The sequence below is a fragment of the Phalaenopsis equestris genome, unplaced genomic scaffold, assembly GCF_001263595.1.
Source record: "Phalaenopsis equestris unplaced genomic scaffold, ASM126359v1 Scaffold000245, whole genome shotgun sequence".
In the NCBI taxonomy this organism is placed as follows: domain Eukaryota; kingdom Viridiplantae; phylum Streptophyta; class Magnoliopsida; order Asparagales; family Orchidaceae; genus Phalaenopsis; species Phalaenopsis equestris.
Genome location: NW_018164687.1, coordinates 94,399 through 121,709, shown reverse-complemented (window position 1 = coordinate 121,709; position 27,311 = coordinate 94,399). Strand labels below are relative to the sequence as shown.

The window sequence follows — 27,311 nt, the reverse complement described above, 5'->3', positions numbered from 1 at the left end:
CGCGCGACGACGCGACAAAATGGGTGTCCTCCCCGGGCAAAATCGACGTTCCGGACGCGTTGGCGCAGTCCGTTTCGTCATCCGGGGTCGCTCGGACGACGTCGTCGACAATCGGGTCAAAACGCGTCGAAATTTAAATTTCACAAAATTTCGACCCGCGATCGATCGTCCCAAAAGATTTGCTCGAGCCCTCGACAAATAACAGTGCAAGCGATGCGAATCGTGGCGATCAAACGCGTCAACTCTCCGAAATGCGAAGCTTGTGCGTGAGAGTGCGAATTGTGCAAAAGGCCACCCTAAGGCTCAGGAAGGTCCTATAGGGAATCCCTTTTGGGTTTCCTCATGTTGGTTTCGTCCTTCTAAGTGCTAGAAGTTGATACCACACACGCGAAACTCCAGAAGGGGACGGAAGTGGGTCGAACTAAAACGAGGCGGGTCCCACTTCTAAGGTTCTAAGATAGTCGAAGGGAGATTCCTAAGGCTAGATCCTAAACCCTGAACGGAAGACTAGACCTCACGAAAATTGAGGTCAACAGGAAGTTATCCACGCCAGATCACTATCGGTGGTGAAATCCTCCAACCCTCCATCTACTTGATGAAGTCACAGTTTTTTGTTTTTTTCTTTGGACACCTGTAAAACTGTCTTCCGTTGCTATGTGGCTATCGCGATGTAAGCAGAAAATATTGTAGTCCACAGTATAAGTACAATGCTCCGGAGATATCAGAAGTCCTCGAACTCATCTTTTCTAAAGGTTTAAAACAACATAGTGCAAAATCTTAGATACAATATTAGTAAAATTGTATGATAGAAATAATCAATTAAAATTTTATGAAACTATGAGATCTTAGAGTACATGGTATAAACCAACAAATCAGTCACTATAAGAAGACAACTTACCTTATAAAAAAAGGTTCTTAGTTGTCTTGAAACCACATAATATCACATGAATGATGAGGTACCACATATGCATAAACTCTGAGGTCTCACATATACATACAACAATAAAGACAACAACAAAGCTATAATCTAACTACGTGGGATCGGCTACATGAATTCTTTTTCTCCAATGCGCCCTATCTACTGTCATATTATCATTTAGTTCTAATAATTTAAGATCATTTTTTATACAATAAGCCTAGGTCTTCCGAGGTCACCTTTGTCTTTCTTAACAAAAGTCAAATCTAAAACATATACTCTCCTAATCGGTTCATCAGATTGTCGACGTTTAATGTGACCAAACCATCTAAGACCACTTTATATAATTTTGTCTGTCACAGGAGATAACACCAACATGATCACGCATATATTCATTTCACATTTTGTCTCAAGTGTAAAGCCACTCATCCTCCTAATCATTTTCATCTCGGCAATACTTAATTTAGTATTATGCTTCTCTTTTAAAGGCCCACATTCAATGCCATAAAGCATTGTAGGTCTCACCACCGTCTTATAAAATTTTCGTTTCGGTTTAGGAGGTACTTTTCTATCACACAAAAGACCCAAAACATTCGTCCACTTGAATTATACTATTAACATCCCCATTTATATCACCATCACTTTTAACAACAAATCCGAGATATCTAAAACTTTTACACCTTTTAATAATTTGATCACCCAACGTTACACTTCTGTCACTAAAGCTACTACTACTAAAATTGCATTTCATGTATTCGCATTTCATGTATTCAATGTATTCAGTTTTAGTTCTACTCAAATGAAGGCCTTTAGAGTCCAATGTATACCTCCATAGTTCAAGTTTTTTCTGTGCTTTTTCTCTCGTATTATCCAGGAGAAGGATATCATCAACAAAAAGCACACACCAAGGTACATCCTCCTGTAAATTTCCAGTAAGACCATCCATAACTAAAACAAAAAGATATGGGCTTAAAGCCGATCCATGATGTAATCCAATATAAATAGGAAAATATCTGGTCAATCCTCCTTCAGTTCGAACACAAGTAACAACTCTAATATATATATCTTTAATGACTTGAATATAAGTCATATCAACACCTTTCTTCTTAAGAACTCTCCAAAAGAGATCTCTTAGAACTTTTTTGTATGCTTTTTCTAAATCAATAAAAATCAAATGTAGATTTTCCTTATTATCTCAGAACTTCTCCAGCAGACACCTCAATAAATGTATAGCTTCCATAGTAGACCTGCACGATATAAATCCAAATTGATTATGAGAAATTTTTGTAATACGTCTTAACCTATGTTCAAATACCCTATCAACTTAATTCCTCTATAATTTGCACACTCTTATGCTTACCCTTTATTTTTAAAAATGGGGATCAAAATACTCTTCCTCCACTCCTCAGAAATCTTTTTAGTTTTTAAAATAATATTAAAGAGTTTTGTAAGCCATGAAACTCCCAAATCTCTTAAATATTTCCACACTTCGATTGGGATATCATTTCTTTAAAGTCTTCTCAAATTCTCTTTTACTAATGCGACGGTAAATATGAAACGTTTTATTATTATTAACGATATTAAGATCATTAAGCTCGATCGTATTTTCAAAAACTTCATTAAAAAGTTTATCAAAATAACTCACCCACCTATGTTGAGTATATTTTTCTAAGAAAAGCACTTTTGGATTTTCATCTTTAATACACTTTACTTCAGTTAAATCTTTACTTTTCTTTTCTCATTGTTTGCCTAGTTTTTACATATATTTTTCACCCTCCTTTGTATCTAGTCTATTATAAAGATCATTAAAAGCAGAATTTTTAGCGTCGTAGATTGTTCTTTTAGCTCCCTGCAGGCTATTTGATATTTTTTCTAGCTATCTAAGATTTTACACAAATCAATTTTTATAACATAACATTTTGTATTTTATCTTTTCTTGCACATTATTATTCCACCATCAACTATATTTATTTATAGAAATTTTTTCTATTGATTCTCCAATTTCATCTTTTGGTACTTGTCTAATAGTGTTTGTTACTTTATCGCACATAGCATTTACTTCTTCAGGAACATCCCAAATTTTGAAATCTTAAATTTTACTCATAAAAATAATTTTATTTGTGTCTTTAAGGTTTCCCCATCGAATTCTATAATGATGAGTCCTAGTATTCTTTATTTTACAACTCTTTATCTTAAAATTTAGAACTAATAAATGATGTTGGGTACTTAAATCCTCACTTAGAATGACCTTACAATCTTTACAATTTTGACGATCTCTTGTTCGCATAAAAAAATAATTAATTTGTGTTTTATTGGATCCATGCTTATAAGTAATAAGATGTTTATCTCTTTTTTGAATAAAATATTAGTAATAATAAAATCATACGCTGAAGAAAAATCTAAATTAGCTCTACTTTTTTCATTAGTCACTCAAAAACCGTAGCCCTCGTGAATATTTCTGAAATCTTTTACCATTCTACCGACATGTCCATTTAAATCTTTTCAAATAAAAATTCTTTCTTTAAGAGGTATCATTTGTATTAAGTCTTCTAAGTCATTTCAGAATTTATCTTTACACACTATATCTAATCCTACTTGAGAAGCATAAATATTTATAATATTAAAAATCTTAGTATCAATGATAATCTTAAGGGCTATAATTCAATCTCTTATTTATAATTACACTTACAACATTTCTAGTATTACTCTTACCAGAAAACCAAAGTTTAGAACCTAAGTTATCAATCTCCTTAGCCTTTTCTCCAACCCATTTGGTTTCTTGAATACATAAGTTATTAATTTTTCTATGAATCTTAATATCAACCCATTAATTTATTATTGAGAGTACCTATATTCCAAGATCCTATGCTAATATTAGTTTTATTAGTTTCATTAACTAATTTTTTTACTCACATCTGTTCGTAATGTGAGAACCCTTGCTTATCTGACACTACACTTGGACGCTGGTTTTGCGGCCCTTGAACACTTTTCACTGTATTCAGGTTGTGCAGCGTGTCGCTTCCAGGGGATGCCCTAACACTTACACAATAATAAAAACCATCCAGAAGAACCTTAAAAGTAATAGGACTAAAAAAAGAGATCAGCGTGGTTGCTTTCATTGAGATTTCGCATGTGTCAAAAATAAATAACAACGTAAAGGCCATTCAGAAGAGCCCTTAAGATCGAATATTTCATCATAAAGCTCCAAAACCAAAAAAAGAAAACATACAATATTTTGATTACATATTATATCCGTGGACCACAGTTGCTTCATCGGCCAGTCAAGTGGAAAATAATACATGCATAAGAATTAAAAATAAAATTGAGATTCAAAATATGCATCATTTGCATAAAACATCGATGCAACAAATAATAAATGTTTTCAAAACACATTACAAATAAATTAACAACAAAATAACTGAGAATTCCTCCATTTAGCCTCCAACCGTGACATCTGTAATTCGCTTCCTCAACTCCCATCATCTCCCATGCACCTTCCCCAATCCTGGGTGCAAGTCTCAGATAAATCACTTCCAGCTTGTGATAAAGATTTTCCTAGACGATATTCATATGCTTCAACAGGGACATGTGAATGTTCCTCGTCAGCCCTTTTGAAGTTAATGTCGTTGATTGAATATTGCTGCCAAATATAATTGTAAAGAGCCATTGTGGCGACCACAATCTGCACTTGTTTAGGAAATCTATATGTCGACATATCATGCAGTATAATTCATTTATTCTTCCAAACTCTAAATGTCCTTTGAATGACACCGCTTAAGGATGAGTGTCTCTTGTTGAACATCTCTTTCGTACTCAGAGTGATGTTGCTAGCTCTCTCGATATCAGTAATGTTATATTTGATATCAGAAAAGAGTTTGAGATACCCTATTTGTAGTAAATATCAAGCGTCAAACAAATAATATTTCCCTGAAGTAATAATACTCATTAGTATTGCATATAAAACCATTTGTTACCAGGAAATAAAAAACAAATGATTTTACATAGTGACAAATCATATGTTACCCATTTTACAAGCAAGTAAAATTTTGAAATAATATTACCCATTTTACATTTACAATCATGCAAGTAATACTCATAGAGAGGCGGTAATCTTACTCAGGTAAATGTTACTCATCAATATTACTTGCATGATTTGTTAATGTATTGATTTGCTTGGAAATATCACTCATCATTTGTTATCAGGAAAAAAATCCAGGGAAATATTTATAGAAAATATTAGTTCAAGATATTTAGTAATTCATTTGTCAATACTGAAGCTAACCTGAAGGTGGCTTCGGAAAGTTTCACTTTTGAGTCCGTGTAGCGAAATTGAAAATACGACTTTTGTGTGTATTGTCTTTCCATCCAGCCATTACAAATGTGAAACACATATTGAAATCATATACATCTATCATATTTTGTGTTGGTGAATCAGATCGTCCAATATATGCAATATTTTCACTATTCGACAGAACTCCATCCATATGTGTTCCATCAATCACTCCAATACAATTCTAAAACAATTATCAGATATATTAGAGATATTGTGTTCAAGCAAATTTAGAGAAAGACGAACCCAACAAACTACCTTAAAATATGACATATAATGTTGGTCCAGTTAAATTTGTACTGGTTTGCTATGAAATATAACCCACAGTCTTCAGGTATGATAACATTTGATGATAAACTAAACAAAGCATTTATCCCAACTGAGAAATATCTACCGATGGGTTCGGATGAGTGTTAGAATCGCTTCATGACATCTCTCATGGACTCATTTTGTGATAAAATTTACAGAGTTATGAATAACACCTCTCTTGAAGTTATATTAGATGAGCCATAAAATTCATGATTTATGTGCAATTCTTCTAATATATCAATAAAAATAAACTGTATTACGAAACATGTTAAACTTTGTGGGGTGACCCACGAACAACTCCCCAAACCACTTTTCGCCTATGTACGTAAATGTCATGCAAGGAGATAGAGTAACATATGCATTGTAATATTCATACATTAAATATAATGCGGCTGTAATTTTTCTTTTATGTTTTTCTCTATTCGTGATAATCATGAAAACTCTAAATTAGAGAAAAACTGCATTGAACATTAAAGAGTAGCATACAAATAGCACTCTACTTCAAAAACTTCATTGAAGATATCCAAATAAAAGGAAAAAAACCAAGCCTGAACATGACGAAAGAAACAGATAATGTCCTAAATTCACGCATCTTGATTATTGTAGTAATAGCGAAGTAATTAATCCTACAGTCAGGTTTCATTTACATAAAATACTCTTTCCTGATTGGGTTTTCTAACTAATTCATGGAGAACAAGTAAAACGACATGTCCTCATTAATTTCTAAAGTATCTTCCAGAATTTTTATAACATTTTGAATAGAAATCGCATGTGATCCGATAGGCTCACAGGTTCATGAAGCTAACTACGTTAATCTTGAAGCTTCTCGAGATGAAGTTGAAGCCCCTTCCACTTAGGGAGAATGACACAGGAGCATCCCATTATGCAGGAGGTGGGCGCTCCCCAATTAGGATGTGAAATTTCTGCAACAGGATTTCACATTCGTGAAGGCTGTGACGAGATTTCCCGCCTATTGGCTTGTGGCTGGCAATGTGTGCCCTATTTGCGTCATTTTAATTTATAACTTGGTTTAATTTCTTGTTTTAGTTTAGGTATACTGTTTTAGAACTTGTCGGACACTTTTTAGTTTTTGGTTTATGCACTTGAGAGATTGTTTCCTTTGATTTTGGGCCTAAGGAATGCTGTATCTTTATCCTTATGTAAGTTGTGTGCCTGTAGTTGTTCCGGACTTGGTGGTGGATCTCCCTTGGCTTTTGTGCCCCACCAGTATTGCCATTTATCTTGTTACTTACTGTTTCACCTCGAGCAGTAGCTGAACTCTTTCGTTTTCTCTTCCAACCCCTACTAACTCCGTATATTATCTTCCGCAGCCATTCAACAACTTTGCTGAACACCTTCTTAGTGCAGAATGGTGTTAGTGTCCATACCACTCTTAAGATAGCTATATGTCTTTTAATTTTATTGGTCTGGGGTTTAAGCTTGAAAAACTGCTCGCCATTAATATATATAGATGTATGTATCTCATCTTATTAATTTGTTATTGAACTTTATATATCAGTTTCAGTGCCTGAAGTTTGTTAAGCTGTACATTAATATAATCCTAGAGCTACTTTTTGGCGTCGAACTTAGCATGAAATTTGATTCTATCTTGTATGGATTTTCTTACATGTAAAATCATTTGTTTTCCCTATAAATATTTGCAGAACATTTCTTGTTGCAGGATGAACGTTATTTTAAATACATAGGGAGACAGGCAATTGTGCCTTTAACATTTGGCAGGCATGTTCCAATTATTGCAGACAGGGTAAGAATTTATTTGTCAAAAATCTATCAACTTTCATTCTGGTCCATAGTCATTTCTGTGGATGCAAGCATTATGCAATACATTTACCAACTCTTTTGTAATTTCATCTTGAAAGTTGCAACGGGCTAAATACTTTTATCTGATAAAAATGAATCATGCATTTTCGTTTTCTAATCACAGGTGCATTTATTTTTGTTGGTGTTACTTTTAAGTAAGAATTTTTAGTTTTTGAAGATGTTGCACCTCACAGAGTCTCATTCTAGATGATTGAAGAACTGTGATTTTGTGGTTTGGTGTGCCAATTGAGGTTTGTTGAAGCATTGTTTTGTGAGAGGAACATATGATAATTAATGTGTGCGCTTTGAGAGGCTTGTGTGGCTACGAAATTATGAATTAAAAAATGCAAATTGGATTATAATATAATGTTTGGGAGGAACAAGAAGGGTTAGATACTTAGGTGATACATAATGCGTATGTAAAAATATGCATAAACATTTAACAGAAGAAATTTCCCATCTCAAAATATACTTTGATACAGTTTGTACACAGTGATTAAATCAACTTCATTTTCCCTATTTTTTATTTTTGATTTTTTTTTTAATTTTTTTGTGAGTCTTGGCCCAACAATTCATGAATTAAAAAAAACGAAAAAAAAAAAAAATTTCTGTTTTCCTGAATTTCTGTTTTCCTGAATCATGAAGAAAATTAGAACTTAAGGGTTCTTGTATATGCTTTCTGTCCTTTTTTCTCAAGTTGTTTCCATCCAACTTATCTGACTGATGACTCTGATTACACTAAATTTAATCGAAACATCCTTTGGTGGCTAACAGATTAGTAGCAAGTACAACTTCAATAAACAATTTTTTCTAATGAAACGAACATTTTCCTGTCAAATGAACAATCTCCATACTTGAAAAAAAATATTGAATTCTTTTCCTTTCCTAATTTATCTCTAATTTGTATGCTTCTTTTGAGAGCAGTGTGTAGATAAAAAATTTGGAACGGGAGTTCTGAAGATAAGCCCTGGGCATGATCACAATGATTACCATCTTGCTAGAAAGCTTGGACTTCCTATACTTAATGTCATGAATAAAGATGGCACTCTTAATGAGGTTGCAGGATTGTACAGGTATAATTAGAAGTCATGGTAAAATGGATCCTTAACCCTTGGTCCAACAATAGTAGGTAAATATAGTTGCACATTACTTCAAAAAAATTCTTTTGGTTATACTTTGTAGCGGTCTAGATCGATTTGAGGCACGGAAGAAATTATGGTCTGTTCTTGAAGAGACTGGCTTGGCAGTTAAAAAGGAACCACATACTTTACGGGTTCCAAGATCCCAGCGAGGTGGAGAGGTGTAGAAACAACTATTCAACTTTGATAAATATATCCATCTTTTTGTTTTTTTATTGTTCTTATCTTTGAAGTTACTTATGCGTTGAACTTTTCTTATGCCTTAGATAATAGAACCACTGGTGAGCAAACAGTGGTTTGTCACTATGGAACCTTTAGCTGAAAAGGCACTCCATGCAGTTGAGAAGGCAGAGTTAACTATTCTTCCTGAAAGATTCGATAAGGTAGTAACTGTTTTAGATCTCTTTAGGCATGTTTCTATCTTGAAGTCTGATTAATTCTAAAGGGTATTAGAGTTTGTTTTATGGTCAGTTGTTTGAGTTGGATGAATAATTTACTTTCTACATCTGCTCTCCTTTTTTTCTACTGATATAAAATATGCATTGTTTTCTTTGTACATGCTTAAGCTTTGAAAACTTTGCACCATTATTAAGGGCCTCCTAGTTGGGTTTGTATATGATCTAATGACCAGTTTTTATGGATGTTTTGGCCGCAGATTTATAAACATTGGTTAACTAACATTAAGGATTGGTGCATAAGTAGACAATTATGGTGGGGCCATCGGATACCGGTTTGGTACATTGCAGGCAAAAATTGTGAGGAAGAGTATATTGTCGCAAGGAATGCTGAGGAAGCACTAGCACTAGCTTATGAAAGATATGGAAAATCAGTTGAAATTTATCAAGATCCTGATGTTCTTGACACTTGGTTTTCAAGGTTTGCTTTCGCTAAATGATGAGCCTTTTCTTGAATATAAATTCTGTGTTGTGTTATGTTACAACGCATTAAAACAGTTCCTCTGAAGTTGGATTGAATTATTATTCATTGCCTGTATGTTTTTTTAAAGGTTGCTTATTTCTCGTACTTTCATTTTGTATATTTTTTGTGGTTATCCTTGATAGTTGGGCCTGTGCATAGTTATGATTAATTAACATGTTACTATTGTACATTTGAATTCATGTTGAAAAATTTGTCCGATAGATATGGCTACACGTAACTTTGTGCGTCATTGTGATTAGCTTGCAGAGTTCGTGTCATTCTTTTCATCGACACGCTTTAATCTTTTCATCTTCCAGGAAAGTACTGTGAGTTTAGTTTGTCATCGTAATTACCAGAACTTGATTTAAACTATTATGCTTTTTGGTTTTTTTGTCCATTGGGGGCTCATTTCAAGAAAATTAATAAAACAGTTTGCGAGTACGACATGATGTATGACATTATCTATTTTCTTTGCATACTTTATTAAAAAATTACTAATCAACAGAAATTCCTGTGATGTAAACAATAACGTGGTTTACAAAAAGAAATGAACTAAAATAATTTAATTGTTAACATCTTATCTTTTGTTTCAGTTCATTGTGGCCTTTTAGTACACTCGGCTGGCCTGATTTATCATCTGAGGATTTCAGAAAATTCTACCCAACAACTGTTCTGGAGACTGGGTATGTTTTTCATTTATCTATTTTATTTAATACTTTGTTGATGATGCAAGATAATTTTATGCGTTGAAGGTTTCATCATCTAAATCATTATTTTCTATTTTATTATTTTTACTTTTTTTCTCTAAGAATCTTTAAAATTTTTATATCATGTTTTTATAAATATTAATTACTATTTAAATAATGTTAGTAATGCTATATATTTTCCTTTTATTCTCTAAATTTCTGTAAAAAAAATCCATTCATATGATTAATACAAAAAGATAACTATACTGAGTATCTTGGTGGTGTTGGCATCAAATTTCTATGTGGGAAGCGAAGTTGAATTTATTCAGGTTTAATTAGGTCATATTTCCCAAATAAACCCATAAGCTGTGATACACTTTATCGTGTCGTTCCTCAATTTTGTGCGTCTTTACCATAAAGCCTGCTTGTGCTTTCAAGAGTCCTCCCGCCTTTGCCTGCCCATAGGAAAACTTGTGAGCGATTGTTGGCTTCTATGCTATTTGAAACAATTGTTTCTGGCAGGCAAAAACCGTAAAGCTGCTCAGCATAATCTTTGTCCTGTTTGAAGATTAAGGACAAATTACGTTGGGCTTAGCTAATCACCATTTTATTACCTACAATTTCAGTACCTTGGGCCATTAGCTATTATAATAGTTTTTTTTAGTCCCTTTGATCCACGCTTGCTAGTGCTATTTTGGTTGACAAATGGGCATGGCCATTATGGTTGCATTATGACATGACCTAGCACAACAACAACAACAACAAAGCCTTAATCCCATCTCCCTCTCTTTTTGATAACGAAGTCAACCCAAAAAATAACAATAACAACAACAAAGCCTTAATCCCACTACGTATTGTCGGCTGCATGAATCTTTTTTCTCCATTGCGTCGTATTTAGTGTCATATTTTCATTTAGTTCTAGTAAATTAAGATCATCTTTAATACAATAAGCCCAAGTCTTCCTAGGTCTACCTCTGCCTTTCTTAACACAAGTCGAATCTAAAACATCTACTCTCCTAATCGGATCATCAGATGGTCGACGTTTAATATGACCAAACCATCTAAGACGACTTTCTCTAATTTTGTCTGTCACATGACCTAACACAAACAAACAAATTAACAACGTACTGAGGCCCCGTTTGGGCTCATCATTTATGGTGTGTTTGCGTTTTGAGAACACATGCAAGGCGTTTGTTTAGTGCGTTTTTTCCTGCTTATCCGAAAACGGAGTTTGGATTTTTTAATAAATGTGGCCGCAGGATCGACCCGCGGCCCGCGTTTTCACTTAAACTTATTACCCGCTTGCCCCTTCGTTCCTCTCTCGAGCCCGTCGAAGAGGCGTGGAGATCCTTTTCGAGGTTGCCGGGGCCAAATACGTTGTCGTCAAGGAGGCGATTGAGGAGATGGGCGAGGTCAGTAGATGGTTTGCTGCCGAGAAACCCAACCACGTTGACGTCAATTGGGGATGGGGAAATGGAGGAAGTTGAAGGAGCAAAAGAGGAAGATGATGAGAGGTTAGGGTTGAGATTCTGAGGAGGGTTGGAAGAGGGGATGGAATGCAATGGGGTAGGGGAGGCAGCGATGGGAGCGACGATGGGTGAGGTTGTCGTCATCGGAGGTGGGCGGATTAGGACTCGTAGGGGAGAGGAGGAGCTGGGATGGGAGCGACGATGGGTGAGGTTGTCGTCATCGGTGGGGGGCGGATTAGGGCTCGGAGGGGATTAGGTCTCGTAGGGGAGAGGAGCTGGGATGCTTCATGGGCATGATGTAGAGCGCTGTCGTTGTTAAAGGTGGAGCGGAGAGTTTCAGAAGTGTGTAAAGACTCTATTGAGAAGAAGAGGTTGGAGCCTCGGTGGAGCAATTGTTGCATGTGTACTTAATATTTAAACAATGTTAGCTTACAATTTGGAAAAGAAAACTAAAATAATAATAAAGAAATGAAGAAAATAAAACTAGCATGTTAATGCCACAAGATAAGCTCAGAACCCAAACCTCAAATTGTAGTTGCATTTTTTTGGTGATGTGCATATGTGACACACACGAGAGACAGTTCTATCGGTGCTCGCAGAGCATCACGTAGAAGTGTGACTTCTTCCGGTGGGCAAATATTCCGACAAATTTCACTGTTGATAGTGATTGTAGTTAGATGGTATCCATAGAGGACGACGTAGCTCGTGACATACGTCGTCTGGATTTTAAAATTAATATTATCATATTTTTAATTGCAATTTTAATAGTTTTTTTATGGAATCTTGATACTGACTATTGAGGTGTATATCTTATTTTTTTTATTATTTTGGAGTGATTTTTTGCTTCTCAAGTATCAAATATATTGTTATGACAATTCTGTTACAAATAATATTACTGCACAGGGCCAAACAGCTGTTTTCCAACAACATAAACTAAACAACCAATTAACTTATCCGGATCAGCTGCTGATCATCAGTTTATCCAGATCAGCTGCTTATCAACAAATTATTGATAAGCCGCAGCTGCCTCAAACAGACCCTGAGTGTCATCTCCATGTGTTAGTCTTACTGAGGCTGCATCATCACTTTGGGTTGTTGATTAGGTTAATGATTGATAAGTAGGATGAAAAGAAATTTTGTTACCAATTTGATGATGTACCTTTAATTTATTCCTCTTCCTCTTTAAATTTGACTTTGATTGTATTCTTTTTCTTGAATTCTGGGGAATTTTATGAATTGTGAGGGAGGAAGAGAGGTTTAGGGAATCGATATGGAGTATTTGTAGCATATACTTTTTGGGTATTGTAGTAGTATCCAAATGAGTGAGTAGGGGGAGAGAGAGGGAATTTTGAAAGGAGAAACCACAAAATGCTAGTATTATAGGGAGTGAGAGGATTTGTGGAAGAGAGAGGAGGATAAAATCATTCAATTTTCTTTCATTCAAATAATAGTTTGAAATAATATCCTTTCAACCTTATTTATGGAAATAGGGTTTAGAAGATTGAAATCTATATATTTCCTTAAAATCTTATCCTCTAATCCAAATTAAAAATAATATTTTTAATTTAAATAAAAGCTGAAATAAATTTAAAATGCTAACCACGGTTACACTTTCACATTCCGCGGTTACACTTTCAAATTTTCTCTGGTGTTAGGGTATTGACTCTAAGCAACGCCGAAATAACTCCTCAATAACCCCCCAATAACTTTCGTAGATGTTATTGAGAAATTATTGTGAGGGGATTACGCATGGAGAGCTACGTGTGTTCTCCGTATGTAAATATTTCTCCCCAATGGGACACTAACACCAGATGGAAAAATAACAAAAAACCACAACCCAAGGAAACCAACACTTAAAATGGAAACCAGAAGGTACCAAAATTAAACAAGCAATCTCAAAAAGTAAGTGAAAGCAACTTGCCGCCATTAAGAAGCTCAAACCCTAGACAGGGCGGGAGATGAACAGTGGACCATATTAATTAACTTCCAAGCACATTTTCTTCATGTAGTGTATATGTTTAACTCTAATATAAAATTTAAATATTCAAAGAATTAAAATATGTTGATGCATTAATCACGCAATGAACATCAGATTTAAACTACAATAATGGATTGGACTCCTGGAGTATTTGTAATTAATAATGAAGTGACAACATTTTTTTTTTTTGCGTTCTATTTCAGATCGCATCATAGTTATATTTGTGGATCTGATTTTTTGTTTATTTCTATAAATTTCTAAGGTAGGAAGTTGCTTTTTGCACATGGCAGAGTGGGCATAAAAAAACAAGCTAGAAAATAGAGGGCTGTTCGACACTTTCTATTTTTCAGTTTGAAGCCAGTGGAAAACATGAAGTTGCAGTGGGGGAGGGATGCACGGGAAAGTAGGCTCCCTGGATGTGAGCTTTGGAGCGGATCTCGCAGGGCTGGAGGCTGCGTGTAAGCATGCCATATAGAGGAGAGGGAAAGCTGCATACAGGCTGGAGCTTGAAGAGAGATGGCACTGACGGGTTTCAAACTGAAGCGGTTTAGGGGAAGGATTCAAGCAGCTCTCTTGTAGGGGTGTCCCACTAACTTTGAGAGATGGAGATTAGCTTCTTGCGCAAGTGTTTGAGGATAAGAAATGGTATTAAGTCTTACTATCAGATTGGAGCAGTTGAGGAGGAGCTTGGGAAGAGGGATATGATGCACTGGGTGGTTTTGTGAGCTGCTCCTAGGATGAGATGCTGTGGGAAAATGTGGAGGTTTGGCTGGATTGTATGCTCAGGATAAGGAGGTGTGATAGGGAGGAAGAGCAGATGTGAGCAGAAAAGGGGAGTGTGGACTTGTGTGCAATGAATAGGACGACAGTAGGATGGGATGAGGTGAGTTGGTTTGAGCGACAGAGGAGCTGTGGAGTGCTAAATCGAGAGGAAAAGCTAGTCTGAGATTTGGTTTTTTTGAGTGTGATTGTATAGGATGCATGCATTGTATTGTACTGTGCTGGTTATTTGATGATGGAGCTGAGGCAGAGTTGGGAGAGAAGCGTGGATGATGGCGAGTTTGGCATCAAAATTAACTGGTTTAGGATTTTTGTTTTTAATTGGATAAGGATGGATGAGACATGATAAGACAGCTCACCGGTATGAGAGACTGCGATTTAGCTAGAGATGGGAGGCTGTAAATTTGATTAGGATTTTTCTTAGAAATATTAATTTAATATATATATAAATTTTCTTATAAAAATAATACTAAATTAATAATCATATTAGATTTACTATATATCATGTTAGTTGGCTTTGCTTCAAATTATTGAGATACATGCGGCCGACTTGTGTGCATTGAACCCAGCAATATGGGTGTTCTTTCTAGTTAAATTTGATGTTTTGGACGGGATCTCATGTTAATTTTTGAATAGGCGATGTTTGCTCTACTTTGTCATTGACCGGGTTACCTCGACTCCGATTTGCTTGAAATCAAGTTCTAGCATTGTCATTTTCACCGTGCTTGCTCCTTTTGATATCAAAGGCTTTTTCTCTAGCTTATGTCAATGCTCCGTATGTAAGGAATTGGTCCCTTAGATTGGCGATATTTTGGGTGCCATCATATTCTTTATTAGTCTTTTTTGCTACGTTCGATTGATTCATCTTGTGGAATAGATATTGAGGTTAACAAAGAGAATTAAAGATTTTTGTCCTTTGACATCCTCCTATGGGAGTGAAGAAGTAATGTGAGGTTTTTTTTTTCTGCTGAAGTGGCTAGGGGAAGATAGCAGTTCTTCACCTTCCACATTGTTTGTTTTTAATTCTCAAGTAAATGAAGAAGTTCAAGGGTCAAGGGAAATTAAAAGGAGGAAAGTCAGAGATATTCATTCCCTTCAAAACTGTTCTGAATGAGCAAGAATCTATAATTTCTTTAAGAAGCAGAGTTAAAAGCTTTATAGCAGCCTTGTTAGCTTTATAGGTTTGGATCACTGTTTTAAGAGTTGATGTGTATGCTGTATAGTTAACATAAAAGATGCTCAATTGGAATTAAGATTTTTTATTTAATCAGAACACAATGGCTATTGTTTATGTGGAATTTTACACTTCCTATGAACTTTGGTTTTTCTCTCTTTTTTTTTCCACCACTATCAAACATACAATGTTGTCTATTGTAAAGTTGTAATTTAAAGTATTTTTGTCTTCTTTGCCTTGACAGACATGACATTTTGTTCTTTTGGGTCGCTCGAATGGTCATGATGGGAATAGAGGTCACGGGGACTGTTCCATTTTCTTATGTTTATTTGCATGGGCTTGTCCGTGATGCTGAAGTGAGTATTGAGTCGCAAACTGAGAACTCTATGGTTCTAATATTTGCACCTTTTTTTTTTAATTTCTGCCTATTTTATCTTGGTTTTTTCTTTTATTTGTTTTATCTAATGATAATTCCAGAGTTTTATAGCTTTATGCTATTCACATGGCCTGGGAGGAGAATTGGTCACCGGTTATGAAACCCACATGCAGTGTTTTGAAGATATTGTAATGTAGTTTCCATAATGTGTTAATGTGCTAGATAAACCTAAAATTATGCATTATTCTATTCATTAAAGGTTTGGATTTGAAGTGATACAATATACTAAGATGAGATGTATTTGTTGGTAAAATATATGATAGCACTTCCAAATTTTGTTATTCTAGTGAGAGGGTTATTTGTGATGTTGAAAACAAAATTTTTTACTGAGTTTGGCCAGCATAAAAAATTAGTACTTCAATCACCATGAATTAGATATGTTTTGATTGAAAAGGGTGGGACAAGCCTATGTATTAAAACTACAATATAAATGAAAAAGTAGTAATAATAGATGAAAAATAGTTATAAAAAAAGTAAAGTATAAGTTCAGAAAAATTAGCAAGTGATAAAAAAATTTATGTACCTGAAGAATTTACCCGTTTTTTTCTTTCTTGATGTTCCAAATAATTGCTAAAAAGATGACATTTGCAAAGGTAACCATGCATTGCTTATATTTTTGGCCCCAATGATGTAAAAGTGGAATGGATACCCCAACGTGGCATTACACATGTTGGAAATGTGAGAATTGATATTGCCTAGTTTGTAAGGTAATTTTTTCTCGATAACTTTTTCATATAAACGATCCAAGCATGATTAGCGACCTTGATTTGAATAATTGAATTCATTGAATGCAAGATGTGGTGATAGCCACATTCAGTAAGAACTGGTACATTAAAATTTAACATTCGAAGCTATCAATAAGGATATCTTTTAAATAAAATGGATGAACCTTTTTTGACAATAGAAAAATGAAATTCATATCATCAGATATTTGAACGAGAATATTTTTGTAACCCATTGAATATTCTATCCTAGATCATTAATTTATTGAGAGATGAGGGTTTCCAAGTAATAAAAAAAATCTTTTGTAAAATGAAAGAAATAGGATAGTTCTGAATCCCTTTACTCCCTAAAAGTCAGTGTACTTACCATTATAAATGATCCAAGTGATGTTAAAATGGAAGGGTTTTAATATATACCGACACTTTTTATAAGATTAGCTAAAATAGTCTTCTCGCTCTAACAAATATGTGGGTCACAAATTCCAATATGCTTGTCTTAGCTGCATAACACCATCAGTGAAGAAATATTTGTTTTTAAGGATTTTCACATCTATTTCCTAAGGAAAGTTTAAAGGCTATGAGGCCTAGCCACCATATTCTGTTACCCAGTAACAAGTTTTTACTTACCGAAATGATTAGGACCATTACCTTTTTCCTTTTCTTTCCACAAGAAATTTATTCTAATGCCATCATTTTCATTTTTCACCCACTTAGGAATAAAAAATATTTATAGTACAAATGAATAGGACTGAGGGTGAGTTTGGGAGAGCTTATTTACAGCGGTGGCGTTTTGAAAACGCCACCGGCTGTTTGGAAAATACTTTATGACAGCGTTTTTCTAAACGCCATTCACACTTTTGTATTAGACGTCGAACGCAGGGGGACCCCCGCAATCCGCGTTACATTCGGGCGAAAGACAATTTCTGCCCTTGCTCCCTCTGCCCTAACCCGTTCGCTTCGACATCTCCTCTGCCTCTTCCCGTCGGATCTCTCATCTCCCTAGACATCTCCTCTGCCTCACACACTCGCCATCTCCTCTTTTCTTCGAATCGCGGCGCAGAGAGACCATCATTTCTTTCTCCTTCTTCTCCGATCGTTGGTCTGTGGAATCGTTTTTGCTGTAAGGATTTCTTCGGGACTTTGGAGTTTTCGGTTGCTTAAGAGTACGAAATCCTTTGCTAAAAAGATGGCTTAAGAGTACGGAATCCTTGCCATTCTGGGTCATCCATTCTTAGCTTAAGGTAGTATTTTGATCGATGTATAAAAAAGGTGAGCTCATCTTAAGGGACCGGAAAAAAGCCATCTTAAGGGACCGGAAGTCATTTTCAATGTGTTTAGAGCTATGAAAACATTTTGTGCTAGCACCAGATCAGGGATATTGAGCTAATCTCTTGTTTGGAGGCAACTCTATGCATCCAACTGTAGCAAATGCTTATAAGGATGCAACCCAATCTTTCAGATCAGAGAGTTTATTTATTTTCCTTATTAATATATCAATTTTAATTTTGAGTTTTTTTGGTTAAGAACAAATGTGAATGTCAAGATTAGAGCTGAGCAAACAAATTGTAAATTACTTTATTAGAAATTATGCTACACATAATTTAAAAATAATTTTGTTAAAAATAAATTTCATAATATGTAAACGTTCATCTAACAAAAACCTGTAAATAAGCTGTTTTCAAAACGCACAAACCAAACAGCTAGCCAACTTATCAAAATAAGTTGATTATCGACTGATTATCAGGATAAGCTGCTTATCTGGATAAGCTGAATAAGTTGCAGCTGCCCCCAAACAGACCCTGAGTTAATGAGAATATTCTCATCTCCTTTGGAAGAAGGAATTCAAAAAAAATTTTGTAACCTTTTGGCATGACAATGATTCCCCAATTACTTGAAGAGACATATTTTGAAGAAATGCCCAATAACTTTACTAAGGGACTTACCTTTGCCATCATAATTATAAAGAAACATTTAATGAGGATTTGGTGCAATATATGTTCAAACATGACATCCTTAGACAAAGAGAGCATATGCTTAGTAGAGAGCTTGTTGTTTAGAAGGATCACAAGATAAAAGAGTCATTTACAAATAGGTTAAAACGAGGCCCTTCTCAGATCAAAGTTGTCGTCCATTAATCCATCTTATGTTAACTATATTATCTAAGAGTTTTCTTTTGGAGAGCAACCATCGTAATATTATAAATAAGGGGAGAAAGAACATCCATCATAATTATCAAAAGAAATTTAATGAGAATATAGAGTAATTGATTTTCTAACTTGACATCTTTAAACAAAGAGAGAATATGCTCTAGTTAGAGAGCTTGTTGTTCAGTAGGATCACAAGATGAAAGAGTGATTTACAAATTGGTTAAAATGAGTCCTTTTCAGAAGAATGTTGCGTCCATTAGTCCATCCAATATTATCTGTATTATCTAAGAGCATTTTTTGGAGAACCTCCATCGTAATATTAAAAATTAGGGGAGAAAGTACATCGATCATAATATTAAAATTAAACTAGATAAAGGTTGTCTCCTTGTCTTAATACCTTGTGACATTTGAATTGGTCATTGAGATCTCCATTCACAAGAAGTCCATAGTTGTCATGAGCAGCAAATTCCTTAACCAAAGAGATGAAAATAGGAGGGCCAAAATCAATTAGTAAATTCTGTCAGAATAAAATTTCAATCACAACTATCAAAAGTGATACTACCTCTCAAAAGGTGTTCAGGAAGGATTTTGCGGCGAAAATGGTTGAAGAATCGAAGGTGAAGGATAATTTCGATGTTCGACGGTCTTTGGAGGAGGATGATTGTTGTTCGGCAGTTGTCGCGTCCGAAAATAGTGGTTCTAACATGCAAACGACGAGATGTAAGTAGCGAGGAGGTTCTTCCTTCTATTTTTGTGCAAGATACATGAACACCACTTGTAAAAGGAAAAGATGCAACACTTCTTAGATCATAAATCAGAGAATACAATCTCTAAAAAAACTATAAGAATCACTTTTTAGATCGTAAACCAGAGAATAAAATCTCTCAAACACTAAAAAACATCAAAAGTCCCCTAAATTAGTAAAGTAACAACATATAAATAGTTTCCTCCCAGAAAATCCTAATTAAAAATAAATAATTAGTGAAGAGATCCTAACTAGCTTCAAATAAGAGAGCAATATAAAATAAAAAGTGCACGCAAATCTGGTGGTAGAAATGCTGAATGGGAAGGCCTGTGGGAAATTCCACTTGATGAAATCCCATCCCGGGTTTAGGGCGAGCAAGAAAATCCTATGAAGTTTTGCCATCCGATCCCCGTGATCCTTGGAAAACATGAAAGTGGCTTCCACGTTTGGCTCAAACAGGATCCCTCATTTTTGAAACACTTCCTGAATCATTCTCCTTGGGTAGGAAGAGCTTTTCCTTTTCTGGAAAAGTCTGGAATCGATCTATCATCATAATAACAGAATTATTGTCTTACTATAACTGAGGCAGCCCCAATTTAAAATCTATGCTAATGTCAATTTCAGGCAAATTCAAATCATAAACTTCCTTCTAAAGTTTTTCCTGATAGTATAAATATCCATTCATTTTTTTACACGACCAGAGCGGAAAATGCATACTGGCTCGGGACGAGTGTTTTCTTGGGGGTCTCTGCTTTCCATCGATGCTACGAGCCTATGGCTCACGTGATCACGAAAGTGCAATCGAGCGAAGCAATATTTTTTTTGTTTCATTAACTTTGAATTTCTTTAAATTATCTTCTTTTGCTTCATACCTTTTGATTCTTTCAGATTTCTCTTCTAATTAGGTTATTTCCTCGTAGGAGACCTTTATATAGGCTGTACTCTTGTTTTGGATTTTTTTCATATTACTTTTATGTATTTTGATTTTTATTATCTGCTTTTGTCCTCTCTGGAGTGATGTAGCCACTTCCTCTCACAAGTAGTATGTGTGTAGCTTTCTTAAAAAAGGGTGGTGGATCCCCTCTCCGTCCACACCTTGCTATACTGTTCACCCGCTGTTTTTAGCCAGGCAGTTGTCAACACAGCTAGCACTTAGCTTTACAGCTGACAACTACTCTTTTTTGCTTCCAGTTCGCTGTCCTGTCGTTGTTCATGCTTACTTTTGGCTGTCGTCCATCCTCCCCACTTATGTAATCAATCCTACAACTACTCTTACACATTTGATATTTTGTCACACATTGTATGAGCCATAAAGTTGTGTCATTTGGTGTCAAAGCCGTTCGAAATCTTGGTTATAAGAATTAGACGTTATGCCGACAATGGGAAACTCTCAATGTGGTGCTCAACAAATTACCATGGAGGACAACAATGATCACGCAAAGGAGATGAAGAAAACCCTTTTTGCCATGAAGTTTTAAGTTGCAAAGAGTCGATGCCTTGCTGATTCAACATTGAATATCGGAGGAGAGGATGATTTTGGAGTAGAGGTAAAATTATTGGATTCCGACGATCACATGGATTCAGATGAGTTCATCGAGTGGCTCTAGAAAGTATAATAGAATTTTGAGTATGAAGATATTGTCCTTACAGAGTGGTAATGCTTGTTGCTATCATGTTGAAGAAGAGTGTCTCTGTGGTGGGCTTGCATCTAACACAACTAAGTAAAGATTCTATCATAGATGTGGTAGACCGTTTCTCTAAAATGTCACTTTGTTCCTTGGCACAACACGACAGACGTGTCATATATTGTAGACTTATATTTCAGGGAGGTAGTTCAACTTCATGGTATGCTCAAGTGCGTTATTTTAGAGGGATGCGAAGTTTCTTGGCCACTTTTAAAGAGATTACGAGTTAAATTAGGTACGAAGTTTCAATTCAATTTAGTAGCTCATATCACACAGGTGGGTAGACAAAAGTTGTGGACTACTGTATGAGAAACTTCCTTAGGTGTTTTGTGAGAAAGAACATCAAGTGAGACTGGGCTCTTTCCCATGTGGAGTTTGCCTATAATTGCTCTACTTGTCCGTCCACAGATCACAACCCATTTGAGATTGTGTAAATTAGTCTGTCTGCTATTGATTTTAACACATATATTGATGTTTGAGTCCAGGATATTCAAACCCTACATGAGCTTGTCGGAAAGAAAATTGCCAAGCAGAATGCCTAGTATCATAAATAGGCCAAGTCCAGTAAATCTATGGCTTTAAAAGAAGGCAACATGATATTGATCAGGCTGAAGGAGCGACTTCTTGCAGGTTTATTTGGAAAACTCAAGCTTATAGTTGATGGTCATTCTGGATTGTTAAGAAGATTAATGATAATGCCTACAAGATTGACTTACTAGAGGACTACAATATTCATGCTATTTTTAATGTCCCCGATTTTTCGTTGTAAAACGAGGTTCTGTAATTTTCTGGATGTGAGGGGCAAGCGTCTCTAACCCCTTCTACCTGGGGAGAGTGAAGTGGGATGCTTGTTTTCCCACTGCATGTTGCTTTCCCACGATGCCATGACCCGATTGTTTGTTACTCCTGCAATTGCGAGAGTCCAGCCGACCAAACCAATATCTTTTTTGTTATTTATTTTTTTTATTTCCTTCCCTTTGTTTTTAGTAAGTTTCATTTCTTTGTTATTATTTTCTCTTAGGGAACCATTCTATAGATTTTAGTTTGGTGTTGGATTTTTTCGACTTAGTTTTATGTATATTACGTGTTATTCTTTTTTTTTTTTTACTCTACAGAGTGTTGTAGCATTTTCCTCTTGTAAGTGGTGTCTGTAGCTTGCATACGAATATGTGTTGGATCCCAATTGTTGTTCTCTTTGTTAGGCTGCTGTTTCCAGCTTGATAGTCGTCAACGCCTCAACCACCTGCTGTTTACAGTAGAGAACAACTATTTTCTGCTTCCAAATTAGTGTCCTGTCACCGTTCACGCCAATTTTCTGCTGTCGTCTATCCTCCTTGTGGAATTTGTCCCTGTTAGGTGGCACAAACCTCCTGTCATATGGGCTCCATAGGTTCAATCTGTGGGAGCTATTGAAGAGAGTTTCCTATTTCAACTTTATTTTTTTTATTGTTTTCTTGTTATGTTGTATGCATTTCATTCTTTGCCTGTTTTATATTTTGTAAGTTATAATTACATTAATTATGTTTGCCTTAGCTAAGCCCATATAATAAGGGGAAATGTTGTAACTTGGATGATATGGAATATGAGAATTTAGTTTCTCTACCTTTCCTCGTGACATCAAAGCTCCAGACTTGATTTCAACAAGATTAGGGCATCTTTCATTATACGACTTCATTTGGATAGCTCATCTATCTGTGTTGATCAGCTTTGCCAAACTCTCATCTGTCTGCGTCTATTGTGCGTTTGAATCTGTGTCACTCGTTTTTTTGTTTGATTAGCGCTGCCAAAATATTTGAATGGATCGCTCACCAGTCTCTTTGACCTCATCTGTGCGTTTGAATCTACGTTGCTCGGCTTTGCATCCAAGTATTCTATCTATCTCGTATGTTTAGGATGAAGCAGACTACTTCGTCGACCTTTTCTACGTAGGAAAATCTCACCAGCTAAATTGGTTGCCGTCAACTTCGCTGCCTTCGAGTGCATCATTTGTCGGCCTTGTGTCCTTTAGGTCTTCCTTTGCTCGCTTCTACAGTTGTCAAAGCCTCTACAGCTACCAGAAGCCTCCCTGCAGCTGCCGAAATTCCTCAGCCACCCGACAAGTCTTTCTCTGCACTATCGTAGCTGTTGGATTCTTCCTTCACCAACAAACAACCAACCTTGAAGGTGCATAAGGGTTATGGCCAAGTACAGAATGATGACTGTTTATATACTTTCGTGGAAAAAAGAAAAAAGGAACATCTCACGGGAGAGGATACAGTTCTCGAGCTCACTAGTCTTAACCATCGCTTATGGAAAATCAATGATCATATATTCATGTCGCGATTGATCAATTCTATGATCACAGAAGTTGGAGATTTGCGAGCTGCTCTCGAGACTTATTCTATTATAAAAAATAATGCCGAATTCTTTGGGACTAAGACAACTGCATAACTCCGACAAGAAGAGTTGAGTGTTAATCAATGTTTTAACACATTATCAAGGTATTGGTTGCATTAGATGTTATTTGATCGAACTGGGTAAATAATTATAGTCGCGACAGATTGTGTTAGGAAATTGAGATTTTGAGCTTTCGATGAGTATCATTTTTAACAAATTCATACCTAATCAACATGTTAAAGATATGCTTGGTCCAGGGCTTATACGTTGTGATGTATGTTTGCCAGCATAATACATACTAGGAATAAGGAGTTCTAGGTTTTATGTTGAGTTGAAACGAGAACTTTTTTTTTAATATCATATTAATCTATCACCTTTGACTTGAGAGATTGGGTAATATTTTTTGAGAATTTATTATTTATTTTGTTGATTTCTTAACAGTAATTTTTAAAATTTAAAATATGAGTGTTAAAATCTCCAATTATCCATTATTCTTATTCTTATCTTCCCGTGCATGTTACAACTCCTAAATGTGAAATATTTCTCGTAACCACTTAACAGAAGAGCACAAGTTGTCAGTTTTGGTCTTGTGATCTATATTTATCCTTTTATTTTGCAAATTAAGTACTTGACATCTGTTTCTTTTGTTATATGATTTTTAGCTTACTAGAAACTGCTACTTTCGTCAAATTCTTTTGTTTGAGCTCTTCATCTTTTATTTTTCAGGGAAGAAAAATGTCCAAGACATTGGGAAATGTTTTAGATCCTATTGATATCATAAATGAATATGGCACAGACGCCTTACGATTCACACTTTCTCTTGGAACAGGTGGCCAGGTAAATTATTTTTTGGAGTTGTAGCAACGTATGATCGATGTTACTTTTTTTCTTATTTTCTTACTTTCTTGTTCCCAGGACCTTAACCTGTCTTCTGAGAGATTGACATCTAACAAAGCTTTCACCAACAAGCTATGGAATGCTGGAAAGTTTATTTTACAGAATTTGCCATGTGAAAGTGTCGGCTCTAAACTGGAAGACATATTTGCTTATAAGGTTATAAATTTTTTTTTTTTTTTTTTTTTTTTTTTTCTGATAATGTGGCATTCTATTGGTTGATATAGATAGGGGATCGCTGGAAGCCATTTGCTTGCCGCATGCTTATGAGATTCATGTTTTCTGCCCGTAACTTTTCTTTTAGCATGCATTTACCCATCCTAAATATAGATTAATGGATGATGTTTTAGTCTTTTCAACAGCAAAAATCATCTTAATTTTTTCTGCGGTATTGTAAGTTTTTAGGGAGTAATAAATCAATTAGTATTTTGGATTTATTAATATTACAAAATTTAAATCAGTCGTCCGCAAAATTCCTAGCTGTATAATGCAGATAGGTGAAGATTTGCGGAAATTGAGCCATTTATGTGTTATTCAGATTACTTGAGGATATAAAATGTCATAATTTGGTTGTTTGTTACTATTGTTCGAACAGAAGTGGGAACTATTGTCGTTTTGTCTGTTGCTATCAGATTAAAGGTTTTTTTTTTTAGAATTGTTAGTTGAAAATGTGAAAGAACTTATTTTTCTTTTTGTGAATAATTCGAAATGATTTTATGCCAAAGATAGTGTTTGCCCATATAGGTTCATTAATCTTCTATTTAATTAGCTATTGGATTTATGAGTTTCTTTTGATGTATATTTCAGAAATTTCGGAAGATATTTTAGAACTTAATGTCAACCAATTTATGCTGCAGATTTACAATTGCACTTTCTGGCCCCATCCCTTCGTCTTGCATGTAGTCCCAATGTGATTCTAGGTGAGTATACTGTGGAGTTAATATGTAAAAGCAAATTTTGTATCTAAGGTCATATCCCATTTTATTTGAATTTTGTTGGGACTGTTCCTCAATCTCTTTAAAGATATGTATGCTAGAGCTGTTACTAGTGTTCGAACTAAAGGAGGATTGACCAAATATTTTCCTATTTTTGTTGGATTAAAAATCAAGGATGGGCTTTAAACCCATATCTTTTTGCTTTAGTTATTGATGGTCTTACTGGACATTTATAGGAGGATGTACCTTGGTGTATGCTTTTTGCTGATGATATCCTTCTCATGGATAAGACGAGAGAAAAAACTCAGGAAAAACTTGCATTATGGAGGTCTACATTGGAGTCTAAAGACCTTCATTTGAGTAGAACTAAAACTGAATACATGGAATGTAAGTTTAGTAGTAGTAACTTATGTGACTGAAGTGTAACTATGGGTGATAAGTTATTAAAAGGTGTGAACGATTTAGATATCCCGGGTCTATTGTTCAAAGCGATGGTGATATAGATGGGGACGTTAATAGTAGAATTCAAGTTGGTTGGTTCGTGTGGAGGAATGCTTCGGGCCTTTTGTGTGATAGAAAAGTACCTCTTAGACTGGAAAGAAAATTTATAAGATGGTGGTGAGATCTGCAATGCTGTATGGTGTTGAATGTTTCCCTTTAAAAGAGAAGCATAGTACTAAGTTAAGTGTTTCCGAGATGAGAATGATTAAGTGGATGAGTGACTTTACACGTAGAGACAAAATGAGAAATGAATATATCCATGATAGGGTTGGTGTAGCTCCAGTGACAAACAAAATTAGAGAGAGTCGTCTTAGATGGTTTGGTCACATTAAACGTCGACCATCTGATGTTCCGATTAGGAGAGTAGATGTTTAAGATTCGACTTATGTTAAGAAAGATAGAGCTAGTCCTAGGAAGGCTTGGTCTTATTGTATAAAAAATAATCTTAATTTATTAGAACTAAATGAAAATATGACACTAAATACGACGCAATGGAGAAAAAAGATTCATGCAGCCGACAATACGTAGTGGGATTAAGGCTTTGTTGTCGTTATTGTTATTTTTTGGGTTGACTTCGTTATCAAAAAGAGAGGGATAGAGGGAGGGAGAGGGAGAGGGAGAGAGAGAGGGAGAGGGAGAGAGAGGCATATAAGTGTTGGGGAATAAGAAAGAAAAGGTGGGTGGATAGAGATAAAGAGTGGTAATAGGGGATGAGCTTGGTTGTTAGATTTAAGTGTTGAGAGAATTAGAGAGAGAGAGAGGAGAGGAGGTTTGAATTTGTTGAATTATGAAATTTTTTTTTTAATGGGATAATGTTAAAAATTCTTGTATCAGTGTGGGGAGTGTCATGGCTTGGCCTGAGAACTTGAAAATCATTATATGAATTCATATTAATTAAAGCAATAAATTTTGATATATAGGTCTTATATTAATCTCAAAGGAAGAATAAAAGAAATAATTAAGCATTTTTATGATGTAAGTGCCTACCTGGACCCTTCCTCTTCCTTTGCGAAATCGTTGATCGCCTGTCCTCTTGATTTGTATATCTCTTAAACTAAAAATTTTTAGATATCTCGGGTTTGTTGTTCAAAGCAATGGTGATATAGATGGGATGTTAATAGTAGAATTCAAGTTGGTTGGTTGAAGTGGAGGAATGCTTTGAGCCTTTTGTGTGATAGAAAAGTACCGCTTAGAATGAAAGGAAAATTTTTTATGACGGTGGTGAGACCTGCAATGTTTTATGGAGCTTAATGTTGGCTTTTAAAAGAGAAGCATAATGCTAAGTTAAGTGCTGCCGAGATGAGAATGATTACGTGGATGAGTGGCTTTAAAAACTTAGAGACAAAATGC

The 27,311-nt window shown here is 35.3% G+C and overlaps 1 protein-coding gene across 3 annotated transcripts in view; it reads left to right on the top strand.

Annotated features, from left to right (window-relative positions):
* Positions 1 to 27,311, top strand: part of LOC110024091 (valine--tRNA ligase, chloroplastic/mitochondrial 2) — a 123,166-nt gene that overhangs the window by 69,943 nt on the left and 25,912 nt on the right. For all 3 annotated transcript variants that reach the window (XM_020723833.1, XM_020723832.1, XM_020723835.1), the window contains 9 exons: positions 7,237 to 7,320; positions 8,301 to 8,449; positions 8,559 to 8,676; positions 8,782 to 8,898; positions 9,171 to 9,391; positions 10,027 to 10,116; positions 15,765 to 15,876; positions 24,358 to 24,468; positions 24,547 to 24,684. In XM_020723833.1, the coding sequence (XP_020579492.1) occupies positions 7,237 to 7,320; positions 8,301 to 8,449; positions 8,559 to 8,676; positions 8,782 to 8,898; positions 9,171 to 9,391; positions 10,027 to 10,116; positions 15,765 to 15,876; positions 24,358 to 24,468; positions 24,547 to 24,684 (1,140 nt within the window). The remainder of the gene's footprint in view (positions 1 to 7,236; positions 7,321 to 8,300; positions 8,450 to 8,558; positions 8,677 to 8,781; positions 8,899 to 9,170; positions 9,392 to 10,026; positions 10,117 to 15,764; positions 15,877 to 24,357; positions 24,469 to 24,546; positions 24,685 to 27,311) is intronic.